This window comes from Molossus molossus, unplaced genomic scaffold (genome assembly GCF_014108415.1).
Source record: "Molossus molossus isolate mMolMol1 unplaced genomic scaffold, mMolMol1.p scaffold_m16_p_11, whole genome shotgun sequence".
Taxonomy (NCBI): Eukaryota; Metazoa; Chordata; class Mammalia; order Chiroptera; family Molossidae; genus Molossus; species Molossus molossus.
In genome coordinates this window covers 107,585,875-107,606,232 of record NW_023425346.1, presented here as the reverse complement: position 1 = coordinate 107,606,232, position 20,358 = coordinate 107,585,875, and the positions used below count along the sequence as shown (strand labels likewise).

General features: G+C 53.4%; 1 protein-coding gene across 1 annotated transcript; it reads left to right on the top strand.

Moving 5' to 3' along the window:
* The first annotated feature begins 6,810 nt into the window (after positions 1-6,810).
* On the top strand, positions 6,811-18,671 carry DTYMK (deoxythymidylate kinase). The gene is made up of 5 exons (XM_036254803.1): positions 6,811-6,940; positions 8,281-8,389; positions 13,640-13,730; positions 16,082-16,279; positions 18,234-18,671. The coding sequence occupies exons 1-5, from the start codon at positions 6,811-6,813 to the stop codon at positions 18,342-18,344; spliced, it is 639 nt and encodes a 212-aa protein (XP_036110696.1). The 3' UTR covers positions 18,345-18,671.
* The last annotated feature ends 1,687 nt before the right edge of the window (positions 18,672-20,358 follow it).

Genomic DNA, 20,358 nt, shown 5'->3' with positions numbered 1-20,358 from the left:
AGGTTTTTGTTTGGACATAGTTTTCACTTTGGGTAAATACCAAGAAGTGCAATGCTGAAAAATACTGTAAGGTTACATGTAGTTTTATAAGCAGCTGCAAAGTGGCTGCCCCATGTTGCATTCCCCTGGCAGTGAGTGGGAGTTCTGCTGCTCTGTGTCCTCACCCGCATTTGGTGCTGAATGTTTCAGACTGCGGCCAATCTAATAGAGGTGCAGAGGGGCCTTTTACTTCCGGTTCCCTAACGGCATGATGTCCAGCACTTTTTCACATGCATATCTGCCATCTGTATCTGCTCTTTGGTGAGATATGTGTTCAGATCTTTTGCCCATTTTCCAACTGGGCTATTTGTTTTTTTGGTGAGTCATACTATCCACTTTTCCACTATGTACATTTTTCACTTAATATGATTCATGAATTCTGGCCAAGTTTTGCTAAATTCTACATTGTCCTGTTTACTAGATCTATTTCATGTGTTGGTGTACCACGCTTGAGCAAGCTCTTTACAGATGTACAGTGTTACTATATATAATGTTCTGGTGAACATGGGTTCATATAGCTGTAGATATCTGACTTTCCCAGGTACCTATGCTCATAATAAACCACATGAAAACTTAGTGTTTTATTTTATTTATTAATTTTTTGTTAATCCTCACCCAAGGATATTTTTCCATTGATTTTTATTTATTTATTTAATCTAGCAGGAGCTGAACCCGGGACTCTCTGGTCCGCAGGCCGATGCTCCAACCGCTGAGCCAAACTGGCCAGGGCTGCATTGATTTTTAGGGGATAGGGAGAGAGAGAGAGAGAAATAACAATTTGAGAGAGACACATTTTCCAGTTGCTTCCTGCACACCCCCAACCATTCTGGGGATGGAACTGCAGCCCTTGAACGGAAATTGAATCCACAACCTTTTGGTCCGTGGGTCAATGCTCTAACTTCTGAGCCAAACCAGCCAGGACAAAACTTAATGTTGTTTTTTTTTGTTTTTTTTTTAAAGTTTTTCTTGCCCTGGCCGGTTTGGCTCAACGGTTGGAGCGTCGGCCTGCGGTAGGGAGAGACCCGGGTTCGGTTCCCGCTAAGGGAACCAGTTTGTCCCCCAGGGCAGTTTGTCCCCGGCCCTGGTTGGTTGTGTGGGTGGCAGCCACTCGATGTGTCCCTTCACATCGATGTTTCTCTCTCTCTCTCTTCCTCTCTCTCCCTCCCGCTCTATCTGAACAAAAAGTGGAAAAATGTCCTCGGTTGAGAATTAAAAAAAAAAAAAGTTTTTCTTTATCGATTTTAAAGAGAAAGGAAGGGAGAGGGAGAGAGAGATAGAAACATTGATGAGAGAGGACACTGATTGGCCACCCCCTGCAGGCCCCCTCTGGGGATTGGGCCCACAACTTGGGCATGTGCCCTGATCGGGAATTGAACTGGCGACCCCTTGGTGCATCGGTCAATGCTCAACCACTGAGCCACACTGGCCGGGCCAAAACTTAGTATTTTAAAAGCACCATTGTGTTATAGCCCACAATATTTATGAGTCAAGCATTCCAGCGGTGCTCACTTGAGTGATTCTTCTGTTCTGTGTGATACCATAGAGATGACTGGGTGGCTGGAAGCTGCATTCAACTGGCACTGTGGGTCAGAGTGCCTCCCTGTGGCCTCTCTAGGCCAGGGTCTCAGGTGGCCGCTTGGGGCTTCCAGAGTTCTGGGAGGGCCCAATGGAAGCTACAAGACTCTTGTGACCTCACCTTGGTTGTCCCAGGACATCACCTCCAACATTTTATTGGTCAAGCAAGCCTTTGGAGCCAACCCAGATTTGAGGGGAAGGGAAATTAGACCCCACCTCTTAATGGTAGGGGTAGCAAGTGTTGTGGCCATCTTTAATCTGCCACATTGTCTTATTAGTTCTTTAGGATAATGCTTAGAAATTATATTGCTGGCTCAAAGAGCTTTGGTTTTTTTGTGTTTTTTTGGGTTTTTTTTAGGTATTTTCTTATTGATTTTAAAGAGAGGGGAAGGGAGAGAGAGAAACATTCATCAGCTGCCTCCTGCACATCCCCTACTGGGGACAGAGCCAGAAACCCTGTGCACGGTTGATGCTCAACCAACTGAGCAACATCAGCCAGGGCTCAAAGAGTATTGTATGTTCTAAGTGCCAATACTTTTAAATGAACTGACACTCTACTAAATATGTTTCCACACTTTTGTTAACCCTAGATTTCATCAGGCTTCTTCTTCTTATTATTATTATTATTCTTATTAATTTTGGTACGTGCCCCTAGCGGATACCAAACCCGGGACTCTCTGGTCCCCAGGCCGACGCTCCAACCACTGAGCAAAACCAGCCGGGGCTCATCAGGCTTTTTTATCTTTGCTCACATGATCAAAAAAGAAATAACCAAAAATCCACCTCAGTGTTTCATTTGTATTTCTTTGATTTTAAGTGAGGCTAAACATATTTTACGTATTTGTTGTTCTGTCATTTTCTTTTTAAAAAAAATCTTTTCTTTATTGGTTTTAGAGAGAGAGGAAAGAAGAGGGAGATAGAAACATCAATGAGAAAGAACATCGACTGGCCGCCTCCTGCATGCCCTTCACTGGGGATTGGGCCCACATCCTGGGCATGTGCCCTGACTGGGAATTAAACCAGTGACCTCTTGGTGCAGGGGTCAACGCTCAACCACTGAGCCACACCAGCTGGGCCTATCATTTTTTTTTATATCCTTTACCCATTATCCATGGGGAAATTGGTTTTCATGACTTTCATCTAAAAATATAATAATTATTATAGAGAATAAATCAGATACCATGCCCCTCATATATCTTATATTGAAAATAACTTTTCCCAGGTATCAGTTTGTCTGTCGCTCACATAAGAAAATGGATGGATTCTCATATAGGGACCCTGTTTTAGAAGCTGGCGATTGAGAGCTGACTCCCTCACTCTTCTCTTTGCTCTGCACTTGAGCAGGGTCTCTCGGTCTTGGCACTATGACGTGTGAGGCCTGGCACTCTGCGGTGCCTGTCCTGTGCCTTGCAGGCTGTTGAGCAGCCTCCCTGGACTTGGCCCACTAGGTGCTGTGAGCCAACCCACCCAAGTGTGACCTTGAAGGTGTCCCCCAGTTGAGAACCAGAGCTTTAGGGAAAGACTAAACTACTCTAACAGAGACACCCAACCAAACCCCGTGGCTTGGAAAAGACTATTTTATTTCTTTTTCTTTTTTTTTAAGACTATTTTATTTCTTATGTAATCCAGGATCAGATGACCATGCCCCTGGGGTCACAGGAACCCAATTCCTTCCCAAGTGGGGTCCGCTCCCAAAGAGCCTCATCGTTATCCTCATGGTCAAGGCTGGCTTGCAAGGAGGGCAGGACAGGGAAGAGGGACAGTGTCCAGTCTGCTGTTTGAAGGAGTACACGCCACTTTTCACGTTTCACTGGTGGTAATTTAGTCACCGGGCCACATCTAACTGCAATGGAAGCTGGGAAATGGATTCTGGCAAGGCAATGATGCGCTTAGCACAATCTGTGCTGGAAGTAGGTGAGTGCTATGGACTGAATATCCCCCCAAAATTCATAGGTTGAATTCCAAACCCTTCCCCAATGTGGCTGTATTTGAAGAAGTAATTAAAAAGAAGAACACCAGAAAACAATACAAGGGTTTGACTCTTTTTTTTTTTTTTTTTAATGTAAAATCTGAAACACAAAAGTAGAGAGAACCTAATGAACCCCAGGTGCCCACCAGCCAGTTTCAGCAATTATCAACTTGGGACTAGTTCTGTTTCACCTGTCTCCAAAACCACTCAAACACAGAACCCCATCATGTCCTCCATAAAGTGGACCCCCCGGTGCCCACCTGCCTATCAGACGGTAGCGTGAAGAGATCCTGCTCACACTGCTCCTGGCAGACTGTGCTACATCAGGCCTGAGATGAGTCAGGGCAGCAGGGCACAAAGGAGACTGTCCAGGTGCAAGGGCTTGTGTGCCCACGTCCGGGCTACGAGGTCAGGCCTGGAGGCCTGGAGATGCTGCAGCCACAGTGACCAGGAAGGGAGAGCTCAGAGAACTAAGGTGCCGACATCACTTGGCAACATTTGACATCACTGAGCAGCATAAGTTCTGGTCTGCTTCATCTGGACTTTGTGTTATGAGAGATAATGAAATAGCACAGTTAGGCTAACATTCTGGTCCTTGCAGTTAAAGGCATCCTGATTAAAAAAAAAAAAAGAGGCATGACATGTTGGAAGAGGTGGAAGCCAAGTTGCTTGTTGTACCTGAATAACAAACATTACTTGTGCTGGCTTAGCAATTTCTGCAATCAAAAGGGCACCCTAGTCTGGCCGGTGTGGCTCAGTGGTTGAGCGTCGACTCATGCACCAAGAGGTTGCCAGTTCAATTCCTGGTCAGGACACATGCCCAGGTTGTGGGCCCAATCCCCAGTGGGGGGCAAGCAGGAGGCAGCCAGTTGATATTCTCTCTCATCGATGTTTCTATATCTCTCTCCTCACTTCCTTCTCTCTCTAAAAATCAATAAAGGAAAATAAAAAAGGGCACCCTATCCCCACCCAGTATGCAAGGCCCCATCAGCCAGGTCTCCTCCATTTTCATGGGTGACCAGGATTCATAAATGTTCCTGTCTGCTCAGTGAGCTGGTCCTACAGACGTGGTACAAGACTGTCCTGGGACTTGTCCAACACTGGGAGGGTTCTCTTCTGTACTGTACTCTAATCCCTTCCTCCTTCTGAAGGCAAAGTGATGGACATTTTAGAACAAGACATCACTCAGACAACAGGATATTGCTTACCTGCATAAGGTGGTATCAAGCCCTAGTCTTTGTGTCTTGACCTTTCATTGGGTTGTGCTACAGTAACAAAGAACACTGGTCTCAGTTATAATGTGTGGGCGAGATAACCAGAGATGCACAGCCAAATTGTAAAGGAGCGCTTTATTCTTGCCAGCGGGCTGCGGAGGGCGGGCACAGTCTCCCCTCCCATCAGCAGCCTGGATTCTTCTTGCTCACCCGGTTTTAAAAACAGAAGCCCCATCCTCCTTTTTACTCCCCTCCCTCCCAGTACAATAGTGGGCGTGACAGCGATCACAGAAGTCAAAATTAGCATTATTCACCGGGCTCCGGAATACCTGCAAATGCCTCCCAACACGAGGGGCAACCATAATCTTAGGCAAAATTCCTTTACTTCTAGGGGTAATTAACCTATTATTAGAAAAATATTGAGGGTCCATTGATAAAAAAATGGAGTTAGTCGCCTTAGGCTCAGGGCCCAGGTCACAGCGACCTGAGTTACAACGGTGTATCTCTTGCTGGAGCTATCAGCTGCACTGGCTGTATGTCTTATTCCAGAATCCAGCGTGAAAATGCAGCCCTCCTTGTGCACGTGGAGCGCTCACATTGGGGTCAGGAGGGGGCTGGGTGAACCAAACTGCTTTCAAAGCTTCCCTGTGCTGCGTTAGCTGTGGGCACTTGATAGCAGTGTTTGGAATCAGGTGGCCCAGCTCAACCTCAAGGAAGGACGCAAATAATTGGAAACAATGTAATCTGTCAACCTTCCAAACCTCAAAACCAAATCAGGGAGGTCAATCAGGAAAACGTAAAGGTGCTGCAGGTATCTCGGGTCATACTGTGATCAGGGGCTTGCGCAACCACCCAGAGAACCGGGAGGGAAAGGTCAGTAGTGACGCCAAGGGCTCAGCCCAAACCCTGAAGGGCGCCGGTCTCGGCCTGGCGCCAAGTCACTGCCGTTCTCCACCCCGGAGGCCGTGACCCGCGGACCTCGTGGTCGTGGCAGTGAGGCAGGTGGTTCTCAACAGCGCACCACGCACAAGCGAACAGCCTGAATGTCACCTCTACCGCTTTTCTGCTGCGTCCACCTCCCCAAAGCCCTGGCCTCCAGTTTGTACCAGTGCCCCTCACGGCAACACAGACATTCTGGCAAACGTAGCTCCCGGCTTGCTCGGGTCTGCACGAGAGTGTCCCCACAACGCGATGGCATCCGAGGCCAGCCTTCGTGGGGACTGGGTTTAGAGGGGTCCAAGGGCGGAGCCCTCGCGCGGGAACAGGGCGCTCGCTAAGAGAAGGGCGGCGCCCCCAAGTGCGCGGCGTCGCGGGGACAGTGCGGGGACAGTGCCGCCGCGGCCGACGTCCCGGGCAGGAAGGCAAACGCGACCGAGCGCTCTCAGGTGCCGGCTCGTCTTGCAGCCTCCGCCACAGGGACCGGCCGCCCCCTCCTGGTCGAGCCCACATGGCACAGAGCGGGACACGACGAAACAGTCGCCCCACGTTCCTCTCCTCCTGTGAGTCTGCACAGGTCGTCTTTGCAAATGGAAGTCTCGGAGCTTTGCAGGCCCGTGCGATCGGGCCCACGGGGACCACGCGGGTCTCTACGGGGCTGTCGCGGGACCCTGTGCAGACAGCCGCTCCGCGCGGCGGGACAGTCGGAGCGGGCGCGGCCCGGGGCCCGTTTCAACACGTGGCCCGCTCGCCCGCCCCGCGCCAGGCTCCCGCCGCAACCCGACGGGGCCCAGCCGCTCGCCCTCTCCGGCCGGCCCCCAGCCCCCGCGCCGCCGCCCTTCCTCCCGCGCGAAGCAGGGCGGAGGCCCTCCCACCGCGGCTCCGGAAGGCGGGGACTCCGCCGGAAGAGGCGGTGCGACCCAAGGCGTCCTCGCCGCCAGCCGTGTCAGTCCTAGCCAATCCGACCAACGACGGGAAAGAACAGCCAATCCCAGCGCGCGCCGCGGACGCCGGCCAATGGCAGCTGCCGGCGGCAGGCGGCGGCGCGAGACCGTGGCGGGCTGCAGAGGGGCCGCGATGGCGGGCGTGCGCGGGGCGCTCATCGTGCTGGAAGGCGTGGACCGCGCCGGGAAGAGCACGCAGAGCCGCAAGCTGGTGGCCGCGCTGTGCGCCGCCGGCCACCGCGCCGAGCTGCTGCGCTTCCCGGGTGGGTGCGGCGCGCGGCCGCGGCTGGAGCCCGAGGGAGCGGCCGTGCGCGGCCGATGTGTCCGCCGTGCTCGCCCCTGCGGTTCCGCGAGTCGGTAGCGTTGGGGTTGAGTGCGGGGTGGGTCCCTCCGAACCGGAGAAGGCCCGCACCGAGCCAGTGCTGACCTTTCATTTTTTTAAATTTGTTTGTTTTTACTTTGTTAAGTGCTCACCCGAGGACATTGTTGCGTTTATCTTCAGCTGGAGCGGGAGGGAGGGAGAAACGTCCCCGCGAGAGACGCATGGACTGGCTGCCGCTTACACGACCCGGGTGGGGACGAACTGCAACCGAGGTTCGTGCCCTTAGCGGGAACCCCACCGGGACTCTGGCTCCCGCCGGCGCTCCAGCTGAGCCAACCCGGCCAGGGCTCGGTGTTTTCTGTATTGATTTCTGGAGAGGAAGGGAGAGGGAGAGAAACACCGATGAGAGAGAACATCACTGGCCTCCTGCACGCCCCCCACCGGGGATCGGGCCCACGGCCTGGGCAGGTGTCCTGACCCGAACCGAACTGGCGACCTCTTGGGGCAGGGTCCACGCTCAGCCACCGAATCACACCACCGGGCGGTGCCGACCTTCTCTAATCACCCGTGCCAAGGCACTCTGCTGGACCTTGGTCGCCTTGGTGGCCACCGTGGGCTTTCTCCTTTGTTATCCCTGGGGTCACTGTGTCCTGTCTTTTCAGTTCTGACGCGTCTGTGCTTTTCATCTTTGCACAGTTGTCTTGACCTGTAATTGGTGTACAGTAACGTGCACACGTAGAAAGTGTGTGGTTGACGAGCTTCGACATAATTATACGCCCGTGAAACTGTCCTCACGATCAAGACTGTGTCTGCCACTCCCAAAAGTTTGCTGGGGCTGTTTGTCCTCTAGTGAGGGATTTTGTGGCATACTTTTTAATTTTTAAAGCAAAACATGAATCTTGAAAAGTACTTATAAAGTGTTAATATTCAAATAATCAAGAGACAGCTTAAGGCTTACAAAACAAGCATAAGGAAATGGGGAAAATGCTGTTTTGAACGTCATTCTAATCTCTAAGTCAGCCCTTCCACAAATGTTAGAAGTACTTCCTTTGAGGTAACTGCTTCCTACCCATGTACATTTTACCTGAAGCCTTTTCACCCCAGTGTGTCTGTGTTTCTGCTGCATTTTCTCAGAGAAATTCCTGTGGCTTCAGGGGAAGGCCTGAACCTGTCTAGACATGTAGTGAGAAATCTTAGACTTGAGTCCAGGATCATTAGTTCAGCCCAAACTATTCTAATTTAGGTGGGAAGCCTCACTTTTGTGTGTTTCTCTCTTTTTAGAAAGATCCACTGAAATCGGCAAACTCCTGAGTTCTTACTTGGAAAAGAAGAGTGAGGTGGAGGATCACTCGGTGCACCTGCTTTTCTCTGCAAACCGCTGGGAACAAGTGTAAAACCATTGCCCTTCCATTTCTCCCCCAGGGCTTTGCTCCCTCTCGAGATCAAGAGGGGTGGGTGTAGCTCCTTACTCAGTGGTGTTGACAGTGATGCCAGAGGTGTACCTTTCCAAGGTTCTTTTATTCACTGGTCCTGTGACCATGGATTAGTTGCTGTGTGCTCCCAGAGATCACTGATTAATTCTTTTTATTCCTCTTGCCCATCCCCCTTTCTGTAATTCTTTTCTTTTTTAACTCCTCACCCAAGGACATTTTTGCATTCATTTTCAGATAGGGAGGAAGAGAGAGAGAAACATCGATGTGAGAGAGACACGTCGACTGGTTGCCACCCACACAACCCCAACCGGGGCCAGGGATGAACTGCAACCGAGGTAGTGCTCTTAGTGGGAACCAAACTGGGGACTGTCTGGTCCATGGGCTGATACTCTAACCGCTGAGCCAAACCAGCCAGGGCTAATTTTCTTCAGACAGCTTTTCGGTACACAGAAAAGCTGATCGGAAAGTGCTGAATTGCCCATAGCCCTCCTGTCCCTTCCTCCAGCTCCACCAGATTTCTCGATTGTATCTTCGATGAACTGAAGTTTCCAGTTTAGGTTGTTCCATCCCCTCTCTGTTTTACCACATCTCAGTCGAGTCCTCGCGACATCCAGCTGTTCACTAAACAACACAGTGTGTGCTGAGAGGCTCTCGTTGCCACTGCACGTGTAGGTCACATGTCACTGCAGCTGTTCTGTTGTGAATGGGATCCCAACGTAGAAGTCACTTTTCCACTGCTTTCTAACTGCCTTGCTGACCTCTGCCATTCGGAGATGGCCGCTCTTCCTCACTCTTGCCCAGCACTGTAGCCCGTTCTCTAGCAGGGGGGATGTAACAGAAGCTGATGGACGGTTAGGGGTTTTGCATTGTTCCTCTCATAAGGAAGCCTGCTCTCCTCCTCTGCTGGGCTTGCTGTCTTGCTGGGAAAGGCTGCCCCGCCTCAGACCATACTTACAGCTCCACATCTGAAACACATAGACACGATTGTCCTGCATCTGTGTTTTTGTGGCTTTGTAGGAAAGTAATGTAGGCCTAAGTCAGAATGAGAAAGAAGGGTAACTACTTCCTGAACAGTGGTCTTGTCCCCGGTACAGAAGACTGGTGTCAGTCGTCCCTCTGTTCTGCCACAGCACCCACAGTTGCTCCTGCAGATCAGCTGAGCCTCTGCCGTCAGGTCAGTGTTCCTGAGGCCTGGAAGACGGGCAATAGATCAGGTGCCCGTTCACAAGTGCACCACTGCCTACCGTCTGTGACCTTGGTCTTGTCAGTGCTCAACCACAGCTCTGTCGCTGGCACAGCGGTGCCCTTGTAGGGCTGGTGTGAGGGTCACATGAAATCTGCCAGGCAGGTGGGAGCCAGTGCTTGGTGAGCCCCGGCTGCTTCCAGTTCCTCCTGGCACGTGGAGCACTTTGAGGACACTTCCTCCAGGCGTTTCATCTCATCCTTGCTTCGCTTCATCTGACCTGCTGGTGTGGTCCCTGCAGATGTCTCACTCAGTGCAGGTACCGCCTGCCAGATCCCTCTCCCCTTTTACAAAATGTGCTACCCACCACAGTCTCTTTTTATCCTCACCCAAGGACATTTTTCCATTTTTTTGTTCAGATAGAGTGGGAGGGGGAGAGAGGAAGTGAGAGAGAGACATCGATGTGAAAGGGACACATCGAGTGGCTGCCACCTGCATGACCAACCAGGGCCGGGGACAAACTGCAACCGAGGTACATGCCCTTAGTGGGAACTGAACCCAGGTCTCTCTGGACCGTAGGCCGACGCTCTGACTGCTGAGCCAAACCGGCCGGGACCCACTACAGTTTTAAATATTTCTGGGCAGGAACTCATTTCTAGAAATAAGTGATTTCTTTTACTTCCCATAGCAATTTTCTACTGTTTTTAAACTTTTTTTTTTTTGTTAATCTTCACCTGAGGATATTTTTCCATTGATTAAAAAATTTTGTTTTCTTTTATTGATTGTAGAATGAGAGGAAGGGAGAGGGAGAGCGATAGAAACATTAATGAGAGAGAACATCGATTGGCTGCCTCCTGCATGACCCCCACTGGGGATCAGGCCCACAACCTGGGCACCTGGGCATGTTCCCTGACCTGGAATCGAACTGGCGACCTCTTGGTTCAGGGTCGACACTCAACCACTGAGCCACACCGGCTGGGCTTTCCATTGATTTTTATTTTACTTTTTAGTTATGTCTTTATTGTTGAAAGTATTACAGATTCCCTCCCCTCTCTAACAAACCCCCCCCCTTTTATCTCATTGTCTGGGTCTATTGGTTGTGCATATGTGCATGTAAGTTCTTTGGTTTTTCTCTTCCCACCCACCCCCTTCCCTCAGAGGTTTGTCCATCTGTTCCCTACTTCCATGTCTCTAGAACTATTTTGTTCAACAGCTTATTGTGCTCGTTATGTTCCACAAATAAGGGAGATCATGTGATACTTGTCTTTCTCTGACTGGCTTATTTTGCTTAGCATAATCTTCTCCAGGTCCTTCCATGTCATCCCAAAGGGTAAGAGAGATTTCTTACAGCTGTGTAGTTCCACTGATTTTTTTTTTTTTTTTTTTTAGAGATAGTGGGAGGGAGAGACAGACATCGATGTGAGAGAGACACGTCAGTTGGTTGCCTCCCACACTACCCAGACTGGGGCCAGGGATTGAACCTGCAACCCAGGTACATGCCCTTGGCCAGAAATCAGACCCCAAGACCCTTCGGTCCACAGACCAGTGGTGTAACTGCTGAGCCAAACCAACCAGGGCACTTTTTACTTTTGTTACCCACACTCAACCATGGTCTGAAAATATTAAATGAAAAATTCCTGAAATAAACAACTCAGAAGCTTTAAATTGCACACTGTTCTGAGTAGCAGGATGAAATCTTGACCTGTCCTTTGTCCCTCCCGGAACGTGACTCATCCCTTCGTCCAGTGTCTCCACACTGCAGATGCTGCCTGTCTGTTAGCCACTTAGTAGCCGTCTCAGTAGCCAGATGAGTTTGTGTGCAAGTCACTCTCATTTTACTTAACGGTGGCCCCCAAGTTCAAGGGTAGTGATGCTGGCAAGTCGCATGTGCCAGAGAGAAGCCGAAAAGGTTTCTTTAACTGAAAGGTGAAAGTTCTCTGCTCAAGGAACGAAGAAAATCGCACGCTGAGGTAAATCTACAGTAGGAACAAGTCCATGAAATTGCCTAATTTATAAATTAAACTTTATCATAAGTATACATGTATAGGAAAAACGGTACATTTAGGGCTTGGTACTATCTGGTTTCAGGCATCCACTGGGGGTCTTGGGATTTATCCCCTGCAGATAAGGGGGGACAGAGGTACATATCTACACTAAAACTCAGGAATTGATGCTAACACCTGCTGTCCGGCCCAGCACCACAGGGCTGGCCCCCAGCATCACCCGCCTGTGGTCCACACCTCCGGAAAGGCCTGCGGGGTGGTCCAGGTGGTGCGCAGCCCTGTCCTCAGTGCATGGGCACAGTGCTGCGCTCAGGTCTGGGGCAGGCTTTCCCTGCGCCGTGTTCATGTGGGATACGGTTAGGTTCTTTGAAGTGTGCACAGTGTTAGGGTTTTCACCTTTGTTGGTTTAATTTTAGTTTTTGAATAAATAAAACATTAAATGGTATTAAGAGCTAAAACCAGGCGTGGCCCTGGGCAGCTCGGTCAGAGTTGTCCTGATCCACCAAGGTTGCGGTTCAGTCCCGGCCAGGGCACACGCGGGGGTCAGCTAGTGAATGCACAGATGAGTGGGACCACAAGCCAGTGCTTCTCTTCTCCCCCTTCCTCTCCTAAAATCAGTAAGTAAAAATTGTCACAGAAAGTTAAAATACAAAGTGCCACTGCCCTGCCCATACCCCCTCTGTCCGACACCTGCCCTTCCCCGTGGGGAATGGTGTCCCCCTATTTAACTTATTTGTTTACAAAACAAGGAGATCCACGTGTGTTACCTGGTTCACCTGCCGCCATGTGTGTTTCTGCTCTGCTTTATTAGTGACACATGAGGAGACTGGTTATATCTCCTTATGGAAGTCTCTTTTTCAAAAAAATATGCTTTGCCCTGGCCGGTTTGGCTCAGCGGTTGGAGCGTTGGCCTGCGGTCCTGAGAGACCCGGGTTCGGTTCCTGCTAAGGGCATGTACCTCGGTTGCAGTTTGTCCCCGGCTCTGGTCGGTCGTGCGGGTGGCAGCCACTCGATGTGTCCCTTTCACATCGATGTTTCTCTCTCTCTCTCTGTTCCTCTCTCTCCCCCTCCTACTCTACCTGAACAAAAAATGGAAAAATGTCCTCGGGTGAGGATAAAAAAAAAAAAAAAATATGCTTTTATTGATTTTAGGGAAAGAGAAAGAAACATTGATCAGCTGCGTCCTGCAGGCCCCTGCTAGGGCTCAAACTGGCAACCTGCACGTGTCCTTGACTGGGACTGAACTGGGACCTGGTGCAGAGCCTCGTCACCGGGTCTCGCTCTTCACACAGCGCAGCGTCTCTGCTGCGCGTGCACCTTGCTCCCTGTGTGCGGAGGAGGCAGCTTTTCCATGGTCTGTGGTCGCCTGACGCTGTGATGGGCTCTGCACCTGCTCTTGTGTGTGGCTCCCCGTCCCTGCTGTGCTCTGAGCTCCAGCTTACCGGTTTCAGATCCTTTCTTTCCAAAGTGCAAGTGATGCTTCTTGCTTCAGATCTTTGTCTCTACATTGTCCTACCCTGCTGCCACCTGCGAGGACATTCCCAGCATCCCGTCCAGGCCGAGTCCCCGCTCCACTCTGCCTGCAGGCCTTCTGCTGTCCGTCAGTGACGTCTGACTGCTCAGGGCTCGTCTTTCATGGTGGGCTTTGCCGAGAGCCTGTGTGGCACCACCCGGAGGTGGTTTGTTTTGTTTTCTTTATTGATTTTAGGGAGAGAAACATCGATGAGAGAGAACATTGGCAGCCTCCTGCGTGCCCCCACTGGGGGTCAGGCCCACAACCTGGGCATGTGCCCTGATTGGGAATCGAACTGGTGACCTCCTGGTACATAGGTTGACCCTAAACCACTGAGCCACACCAGCAGAGTGGGAGTTTGTTTTTGTTTTTAAGCCTTAAAAACTAGGGTCAAGCCACTGGCCCGTGAATCCGTCCGGTGATGAGTTGTGCCATCAGGGTGACTGGCTGGCAGGCAGTTCTGGGCTGAGGGCCAGGCCCAGGGCTCAGAGCGTGTTCTGTTCTCTAGGCCACTGATAAAGGAGAAGCTGAGCCAGGGCGTCACCCTCGTTGTGGACAGATACGCCTTCTCCGGTGTCGCCTTCACCGGTGCCAAGGAGGTGAGTGTGCCCGGCCAGCAGGGCGCCCCCAGGTGGGGCTGTCCGGAGCAGCAGCTGGAGCACGTGTGCTGTGACCTCGCACCTTTGGTTCGCACCTTTGGTTCTGTGGCCCTTTGTCCGTTCTCTGGAATCTGGTTTTTATCGAAAGGAGGGCAGATGTTGCTGTAGCTGCAGCTGGTTTGACATCAGAGCTTCCCAGATGGCCACCTCGGCTCTCACCCTGGGCCTGGTTTCCAGACTGGATGGTGGCCTGTCTGAGTGCTGTTCACGTTTGCCTGGCCTCCTGTCTGGGGAGAATGGCAATGGCTGTACTACCCTCTTTTCTCCTGCTTTTTTAGAAAATTTGAAATATGTACCAGCAGAGAAAATGGCAAACCACTCAGCACTGGGAACAACGAGACATGTCGTTTGCTTCATAAATGTTTCGGTGTGCATCCCCCAAAGAACCTTTTCCTTTTTAAATCTTCACCTGAGGATATATTTATTGATTTTTAGGGAGAGAGGTAAGTGGGGGGAGAGAAAAAACACCAATGCGAGAAACATTGATTGGTTACCTCCCATATGTCCCCCGACCAGGGATCAAACCCGTTACCCTGGTATGTGCCCTGATCTGGAATCAAGCCTGCAACCTTTCGGTCTATGGGATGATGCTCCAACCAACAGCCACTGGCTGGGGCTAAAATAACTTTAAAAATCTGGCCAGTGTGGCTCAGTGGATTGAGCATTGTCCCATGGACTGAGAGGTCCCAGTTCGATTCCCAGTCAGGGCCGGGTTGTGGGCTTGATCTCCAATAGGGGGCGTGTAGGAGGCAGCCAATCGATGTTTCTCTCTCACATCAATGTTTCTGTCTCCCTCCCTCTCTAAGAAATCAATAAAAGTGTATTCAAATATATATATATGTAATCTCAGCTCTAGCCGTCCTGATACATCAAGGTTGTGGGTTTGATTTCTGGTCAGGACACTACAGAAGTCAACCAACGAACGCGTAAGTCACTGGAACAATAAGTCAGTGTTTCTCTTTCCTTCTCTCTCTAAAATAATACAAATAAAAACATAGTCTCACTTCAGAGAAGTTATTTTTTTTTGCATTTATCTTCAGATAGAGCAGGAGGGAGGGAGAGAAACATTGATGTGAGAGAGACACATCGACTGGTCGCCACCCACACGACCCCAGTCGGAGCTGGGAACTGAACCCGGGACTTTCTGGTCCGCAGGCTGACGCTCTTAACCGCTGAGCCAAACTGGCCAGGGCTCAGAGAAGTTATTTAATAGCCATTCTGTGTCATCATTTAGTCAGTGTTCAGTTTTTCGTTCCTTAGAAGCTGTTGGATGGAAACACAGGCCAGGGGAAGCCCATGATTGAAATGCCTCTCGGGCTCCTACACCTGTTTCCCTGCACGAAACATTCTTGATTTCACTTTTGCAAGGCTGCTTCTGGGAGCATGGTCTGTCCTCCGGGGCAGCTGTCTGGTCACCTTGTGATAACAGCCCAGTGGTGACTGATTCGTGAGGGGCAGAAAAATGATAACCTTTACATTCTGCTGATTCTCCCTGGCTTGTTGGAGCCCTCCTCTAAAGGATGGTCTCCTGAGAAGCAGCTGCTGCTCCGGTTCGTCTGTGGGAGGACAGGAACGTGACCGGCATGTTTAGGCCTGGTCCCTCGTCCTCCTGATGAGCTGCTGAGGGCGGGCTGTGGGGCAGGCCAGGGCTCAGCACTCAGCTAGGTGCAGCCCCGAGCACACAGCTGGGCTCTGGCCCTGCCCCCCTCCAGAAGGGAGACGAGAGCTGGCGGCACGAGGAAGGGGAAGCGCTTGCACGGCGGCTTCCAGGGGCTCTGGTCGTCTGGCCTGTCTGGAGGGGTGGCACCCAAGGGCCCTGTGCCCAGTGGGCCTCGGTCCCTGCCTGGCCAGAGGGTTTGGTGCTGCCTCAGCGTGACCACCTTCACAAGGGCCGTGGGTGAGGAACCAGGGGCCACGGTGCTTTCTGCCCACTTTAAAAATATGTTTATTGGTTTTTAGGGAGAGGGAAAGAGAGAAACACCGACTGGCTGCCTCCTGCACATCCTACTGGGAGTGGAGCCGGCAAGCCAGGCATGTGCCCAGCCCCTGAGCCCCACCAGCCAGGGCTCTTCCACTTTCGAATGTGCTCAGAAAGTCAAACCAGAAGTAGGCAGCACAGGAGACAGTAAATCACACGAGATCTAAAAAATCAGAAGCCGCTACTGGGTGCAAATCCTCACTTTTTGGTGTCTCAAGAAACGGTAGCTTGTTTTTACCCCCTTTTTTATGGATTTTGAAACAACACTTTGGACCCGTTTGCTTCCTCCTCTGACCATCTGCCTGTGCCGCAGGACTTCTCCCTGCACTGGTGCAAGCAGCCGGACGCGGGCCTCCCCAAGCCGGACCTGGTCCTGTTCCTGCAGCTGCGCTTGGCCGAGGCGGTGGGGCGCGGCGGGTTCGGCCTGGAGCGCTACGAGGACGGGCCCTTCCAGGAGCGGGTGCTGCACTGCTTCCACCAGCTCATGGAGGACGTGACCCTGAACTGGAAGGTGAGCGGCCCCTCAGGGCTTCTCAGCGCGCAGCTGGGTGTCTTTGGGGTACGTTGGGGACAGTTGACAGGCAGCAGCCCCCTTCAGCAGTCTCCCCTGGTTGTCCGGAACGCGCAGCGCATGCCCTCCCCGCACACCGCACGCTGCGGGAAGAGGCGCTCTAGCTTGCAGCCTGTGCTCGGCCTCGCGGCGGAAGGCACATCTTGCCCATTTCAGGGGTCAGGCCCTCAGTCCACCCTCGTCCTGCGGTTCCAGCTCTAGGGCATCCCTGCACCTCTGTGGGGCCGATATCCACACTAGCTCCGGACTCCCTGACCTGGGGTGCAGAGCCCCGTGGCCCGCTCAGCCATCTTCCCGGCTGGTGCTCTCCCTCGTCTCTGCGCCCATCACCGGCGCCCTGGCCTCGGTCCTCCTTCCCGGCACATGAGCCACTGTCCTGCCAGTGATGCCAGCGCAGATCCCACCACTGCTGTCGGGCACAGTGAGGGCCTGGGCCCTGGGTCAGGGTGCTGCGGGTGCCACGGCAGGCTGGAGAGTGCCGCTCCTCCCCCTCGCCCAGCCACTGCTCCCTGCCGCCCAGGCCAAGCTGTGGGCCCTCGCCTGGCGTGTGCTCGCCTGCTTCCCTCGGAGCAGAGCCTGCCACTGCGGGGGCTCCTTCCTCCTCTCCTGGGTGCTGAGGTCGGTGCTGAGCCGAAGGGCCTGTCTGGGGGGCACAAGCCCTGCCTCCCACGAGGGGCGGCAGCATGGCGCCCACAACCCTCACTCGTGCTGGGGGAGTGTGATTCTCCTCTATAACATGACTCAGCATCTGCAAGGGACAGGCCAGGAATGCAGGGGACTGGGAATGTGAACCGGGAACACAGAACCGGTATTTCCTCCTGACCCACTCCGCCTCTCCTCTTCCGAGTTTGCACCACGGTCCACCTCCCTCGGCCTTCAGTCCTTCCTTCCTCATCTGGAACTTTTCCTTTTCAAGCATTCTTTTTCAGAAATTTTAAGCAATAAGACACTTCTAGAAAAGTTGCAAGTGCAGTATAAAAAACTCCTCAGGGCCATTGAGAATAAACTGGTACCTAACACCCTACACCATCCAGTGTCAGCTCCTGGGCAGGTTCTGGCAGCTCGTTGAGCGTTGACCCTGCACCAAGAGGTCACCAGTTTGATTCCCGGTCAGGGCACATGCCCAGGTTGTGGGCCCGATCCCCAGTGGGGGGTATGCAGGAGGCGGCCAATCGATGTTCTGTCTCATCGATGTTTCTCTCCTCTCACTTCCTCTCTCTCTCAAACCAATAAAGGGAAAAACACTGCAGCTGGAGTGGTGGCTGGTGAGGTGCACTTGTGTGGGGTCAGACCTCACGAAACGGTCAGGTTTCCTGAGTGTGTCTGCGCCCGGGAGCTTCCCGGATGGGCTGCTCTTGGCCTAGACCTAGATCGGTGGTGGGAAAGGGACTCAGCCTCAGTCTCCACCTGGTGGAGACCAGTTTCCGTGGGCGGCTCCCTTCACATCGAAGGTCCTCGTGCCTTCTGTGTGAGGGCGCAGCGCTTATGTGTGTGTTGTGGCCGAGGGTGTGCGGGGTGTGGGCTGGGACAGACCTTGCCCTCGCTGCCTCCTCAGCCAGATCTGAGCTTGCAGCTCCTGGTGGGGAAGGGGCTGCGTGTGGGCACCTCGTGGACGAGGGCCCTGCGAGGTCTCGGGAGGTGGAAGGGGGTCAGGAGCAGGATGGGGTGTTTTTTCTGCATCAGGGCTGCAGCAGGCATTTGGGGAGCTTTGTCTCAAGGACACAGGCAAAGTCCTCCCTGCCCTGCTGGGGCTGAGGGTCAGAAAGATGGGGTGAGGGACCCCAAGGGCCTGTGCCATGCCCCTCCAGAACCAAGCACTATGAAATCCCCATGCTCCCCAAGACCAGTGGAAAGTATTAACATACTCTTTTTCTCCCGACATGCCTGTGGCAAGATTGTCGACGCTTCCCAAAGCATCGAAGACGTGCACCAGGAGATCCGCGCGCTGGCTGAGGACACCATCCAGGCTGCCGCCAAGAGGACGCTGGGGAAGCTGTGGATGTAGACGCGGAGGGACTGCTGCCTCCGGGCCCTGAGCCGGAGCCGAGGAAGCCCCGGTGGATGACCTTCACGCACAGCAGAGTCCAGGGGGCCCTCGCCAAGGGCCCAGCCACCTGGTGGTACGGCCTTCAGCCTTCCTCTGCCCTCTCACCTGAGGGTGTGGATAACTTATTGCACTTTTTACTCAAGCTTCATGATAACCATATCCAGGTAATTTCGAGATCACTGATGTGGTGATCACTTTGAAAGCTGAATTTCCCAGAGGCACGAATAAAAATTATTTGAAAGGGCATTGTGGCCTGGCTGCTTTGCCCTCAGCAGTTGGAGCGTCAGCCTGTGGACCAGAGTCTCAGATTCGGTTTCAGTCAGGGGCACCTACCTCAGTAGCGGTTTGGTCCGCAGCCCTGGTCGGAGTCCCGCGGGAAGCAGCTGATGGATGTGTCTCTCTCACATCAGTCTCGCCCCGCCCCCACTCTGTCTGAAGATAAATGGAAAATAGCCTCAGGTGAGGATTGAGTTGTGATGGCCTCCGTCTCCTTAGTCTTTCCAGGTGGGAGGGTCCTGTGCTGGCCTGTGGGCCTCCCCCTTGACGGGCTTTGCCTGGTGTCAGCCGAGTACTTCGTGTGCTGGCCTCAGTGGGCCTCACTAGGCCCGGCTGGTAGTGTCCCTGGGGTGTGACCTCCTGACTCATCTGAGTCTGCTGTTAGCGTTGCTGTTCTTTCTGTCCTGGTCTTAAATGCCAGGACTGTGGCTTCATTCTGTCCCGTCCTCAACTGCTCTGCAGCAGTGATTCCTTGTCCCTCCCCAGAAGGCACCGGGCTGCACAGGGACCCATCTGTGCAGACCAGCTGCGGGGCTCAGTGCCCTTCCTCCCGAGGCCTGGACACTGGGTTCCAAGCAGAACAAAAGGACGTGGGACCTGTTCCACCCCTGCGTTGTAAGTGGTCACAAGGCAGTTCTGAGTGGCCCGGGGCAGCGCCTGCATGTGGCCAGCCAGGCCCCTGCTACTCCGAACCAGGCAGGGTCCACCCATGTCCAGGCTCCACAGTCAGGCTGCCCATCGTGTCCACGTGGGTGTGGGCACGATGTGCCCAGGCCGCCTGGCCTCTGTCCCGGTCCTTGCACATCGCCTAGAGGACACACGCTGGACAGGGTGGCTGGCGTTTGCACGCTCAGCCTGGGGTGTGGTTCTGTCTGCTCACTGCAGTGCTGCTGATGGGACAGGTCAGCCTGGGCATCAGCACGACGACTGTGCTGTCCATGCTCCAAGGCAGAATTCAAGGAGCCACGATGACCAGTAATCAGGAGTCATAGAGTCGACTGTTCCGTTGAGTCCCAGGTCACCCACTGGGCTGGCCCTGCAGCTCTCCTGCACTTACCTGTGCCGTGGCCTGGTCCCATCTGTGCTGCAAAGGAATCCAGGCTGATTTCCTGAGAAAACCTGACGTCTGTGGCTGGCCTGCCTGTGGGGCTGCGTCAGGGCCTCAGTGGGCTGAGCCAGGCTGGCTCTCGTCGAGGGCGCGGCTGTTGGGGCGGGTTGGGGGGGCATGGGGGACATGACCAGGGGGGCTGGGTGGTCCAGGCTGTGGCCCAAGCACCCAGCACTGGAGCTGGGAAGGGCTAGAGACTAGAACTTTCTCAGCCCAGGCAGGGTGTGGCGGCGAGGAGCAGGCCGCAGCAGACCGCCCTCTGCAGGCTGGGGGCAGACAGGCAGGGAGAGGCCGGCAGAAAGGGGCTGACCGCCACGTCCACAGGCCCTGCAGCTCCCTTCAGTGAACACGTGCTGTCGGACATGCCAGCCAGGGCGGTGGCAGCAGGTGGGCCCCCGAGCGCTACGCGCAGAATGACAGGCGGGAGAGACAGGCCCCCACAAACATCGCGTTCCCACCCCCAGAACTGAACAGCCAGCACCTCGAGGCCCTGAGATGGGAGCCCATCCTGCACGGTCCGGGCAGGGTCTCCTACAGAGGGAAGCAGGAGGGGCCGAGCCAGAGGGAGGGGTGAAGGCACCTTCACTG